This window comes from Homarus americanus, unplaced genomic scaffold, assembly GCF_018991925.1.
Source record: "Homarus americanus isolate GMGI-L3 unplaced genomic scaffold, GMGI_Hamer_2.0 scaffold36561, whole genome shotgun sequence".
Taxonomy (NCBI): Eukaryota; Metazoa; Arthropoda; class Malacostraca; order Decapoda; family Nephropidae; genus Homarus; species Homarus americanus.
The window spans coordinates 1-3,673 of NW_024757013.1; the positions used below are offsets into that span (position 1 = coordinate 1).

At 42.7% G+C, this 3,673-nt stretch overlaps 1 protein-coding gene across 1 annotated transcript; it reads right to left on the reverse strand.

The window, feature by feature from the left end:
* Positions 1–6: 6 nt before the first annotated feature.
* Positions 7–3,286, reverse strand: LOC121857353 (schwannomin-interacting protein 1-like; the record flags this gene model as incomplete). Its single annotated transcript, XM_042353364.1, is given in 4 exon segments — positions 7–1,218; positions 1,789–1,888; positions 2,566–2,677; positions 3,068–3,286. Coding segments are annotated over 4 exon segments (552 nt in total), but the record flags the coding sequence as incomplete, so codon positions are not given.
* Between the last annotated feature and the right edge of the window lie 387 nt (positions 3,287–3,673).

Here is a 3,673-nt window from a genome sequence, read left to right on the forward strand (position 1 = left end):
AGTACTGTATCATAAACTACAGCTGTACTCTTGACAAATACATCTTCACTACAGTACTGTATCATAAACTACAGCTGTACTCTTGACAAATACAACTCCACTACAGTACTGTATCATAAACTACAGCTGTACTCTTGACAAATACATCTTCACTACAGTACTGTATCATAAACTACAGCTGTACTCTTGAAAAATACAACTCCACTACAGTACTGTATCATAAACTACAGCTGTACTCTTGACAAATACATCTCCACTACAGTACTGTATCATAAACTACAGCTGTACTCTTGACAAATACAACTTCACTACAAAACAAATACATCTCCACTACAGTACTGTATCATAAACTACAGCTGTACTCTTGACAAATACAACTCCACTACAAAACAAATACATCTCCACTACAGTACTGTATCATAAACTAGAGCTGTACAGTACTCACTTCTACGCCACATCAGTAACTCTCAAGGTGTGGGGGACATAACACTTCATTACCAGGGTGTTTATGAGTACGACTGATTGAGTACATCCACGGTCTTTTGTGAGTCATATGTGAGTACTATTATCTTCTGTGAGTAATTACCATCTTCTGGATTAACTTCCGAGTCATTACCATCTTCTGTGAGCCATTACCATCTTCTGTGAGCCATTACCATCTTCTGTGAGCCATTACCATCTTCTGTGAGCCATTACCATCTTCTGTGAGCCATTACCATCTCCTGTGAGCCATTACCATCTTCTGTGAGCCATTACCATCTTCTGTGAGCCATTACCATCTTCTGTGAGCCATTACCATCTCCTGTGAGCCATTACCATCTCCTGTGAGCCATTACCATCTTCTCAGAGCCATTACCATCTTCTATGAACCATTACCATCTTCTGTGAGCCATTACCATCTTCTGTGAGCCATTACCATCTTCTGTGAGCCATTACCATCTTCTGTGAGCCATTACCATCTTCTATGAGCCATTACCATCTCCTGTGAGCCATTACCATCTCCTGTGAGCCATTACCATCTTCTATGAACCATTACCATCTTCTATGAGCCACAATTACCCTTCAGCGAGTACCATCACATAGCGTTGAGCCTTCTATCACTTCTTGACCATATTTTTCAACCTCAGAGAACTTGATTTACTCCTGGTTGGGGGCGTAGAGGCTGGTGTTGTCTTGGCACTGTCCACTGACCCTCGTAGACTCATCTCCTTGGCACCACTGAAAGAGAGGGAGAGGTGTGAGAGGGAGTTGAGTGTGAGAGGGAGGTGAGAGAGGGATTTGTGTGTGAGAGGGAGGTGAGAGAGGGATTTGAGTGTGAGAGGGTTGTGTGAGAGAGGGACGAAAGAGAGGAGGCAGAGGAGGGATTTGTGTGAGAGGGAGGTGAGAGAGATTTGTGTGAGAGGGAGGTGAGAGGGATTTGGGGAGAGGAGGCAGAGGGATTTGTGTGTGAGAGGGAGGTGAGAGAGGGATTTGTGTGTGAGAGGGAGGTGAGAGAGGGATTTGTGTGTGAGAGGGAGGTGAGAGAGGGATTTGTGTGTGAGAGGGAGGTGAGAGAGGGATTTGTGTGTGAGAGGGTTGTGTGAGAGAGGGATTTGTGTGTGAGAGATTTAGTTTAATATGAACACCTGGAATTATATACACTCACTCACTCACTCACTCACTCACTCACTCACTCACTCACTCACACACCACTCACCACCGGCCCACTCACTCACCTCACTCCACACACTCACTACACACTCACTCACTCACTCACTCACTCACTCACTCACTCACTCACACACTCACATATGTTTGGTAAGGTCCTCAATATCCACCAACATAGAGTCTTGTTCCATATGTAGGTCGTCTCTCTCCATCAAAAAGGTCACCAGGTCCTCATTCAAACCTGTAACAAAAACAACAGGTCACATCAGGTCACACCAGGTCAATAAATAATAATATGAAACCTACATCATGTTAATAAAGTTACAAAGCCTTTTATTTAGATTTATAAAATATTAATAAGATACTAAAGTGTCTTATTACACTTATATAAGTTATTAAGTGTTTTATTTATGCCTAAAACAGATTAATAAGTCACTATATAATAATTCAAACCTAAACCATTAAACCTTTTCATCTAAACCTATTATAAATTGGTTATTTTTGGTGGTAATTTGGTGACAGTAATAAAACCATTAGCCAGATTCCCTCAGACCCGGAATTGAAATTTCCTCGGAAAATCGTTCCCAAATCCGGAATTTTTCATGAAAATTCCGGATTTGGGAACGATTTTCCGAGGGTCACATTTTCCGGCAAATTCCGAGAAAATTTCCCCGATACCCAGAAAATTCCGGGGAATGGGGGATATTTTTTTCCGGGTTCGAGAGAGTCGTCCGGTTACCTGGAAATGTGTCATTCCTGGAAGTGTTCTGGACCGACTGTTCCAGCTAACGAGGATAATACTGTTGTTATTATTATTTATGTTATTCAATGAGTGAATCAGGTGTGTTAAGAGTTTATGTTGAACTATGAGGTATGTGGTAGAGGGTTAATGAACTATGCGGTATGAGGTTTACTCACTCTCAATCTGCGTGTGGAGGTCGTTAACTATCACCTGAAGTTGGGCCACGTTCATATCTGTCAGAATCTGTCTACTGATCCTTCTCTTGCTGTCAGGGAAGGGGACACCGATCTGAAACACACACGACGACTATTATGGTGTACTCTGGGGGTGTACTCTGGGGGTGTACTCAAGGGTGTTAACTTATTGTACTCAAGAGGATATGTCAACATACAGAAATAGTTAAGGAATTTTCTCTAAAGTTTAATATATAAAAATATCTTCAACATTTGAGTACAATGGCAAACTAATCGTACTCAAGGAGTTAATTAATTTTCCCTGGAGTTTGAGGAGAATATTAAGAGTACAATGTTACATATTTCTTAAACCTAACCGAATCTAACCTAACCAAAACCTAACCTAATATAACCCAATTTAATCTAACCTAAACAAAACCTAACCTAAACTACCCTAACGCTAATCTAACCCAACCTAATCTAACCTAACCTAACCAAACCTCACCTTGTTAAAACTGGCTCTAACAATATCAGCAATGGGGCTCTTCTTTTTACTCTGTTTCTCTATCTCCATCTGCATCCTGGCCATCTCCTTGGCCTGGGCGAGGGCCATGCGTGCCTCGGCCTGCAGCTGTGCTTGTCGGGCGAAGAAGTCGACCTCCTTCTCCCGCACGTCGGGTTCGGAGCGAGACGCACACGTTCTTAGGGCCTGGGGTGTAGAGGCCTGCCGATACCAAGTGACCATTATAGTATTTCTACCCTGACTTGACCCTTAAGCCACGCCCCTCTTGTATACTAACAGCTGATTGGTTCCCCTGTGTACCTGGGCCATAAGCCACGCCCCTTCGTCTATACTAACATCCGATTGGTTTCCCTGTGTACCTGGGCCATAAGCCACGCCCCTTCGTCTGTACTAACATCTGATTGGTTTCCCAGGTACTCAGGGGAACCAATCAGATGTTAGTATATAAGAGGGGTGTGTCTTATAGGTCAGGTTAGTGTGGTAAAGGTACAGCTACATACAGTGTGATGTTGGTGGTGATGGACTACAGTAGGTTCAAACTGAGACCAATTATGAGACATTTTAACCTTTATTGATCACCTGAGGTAG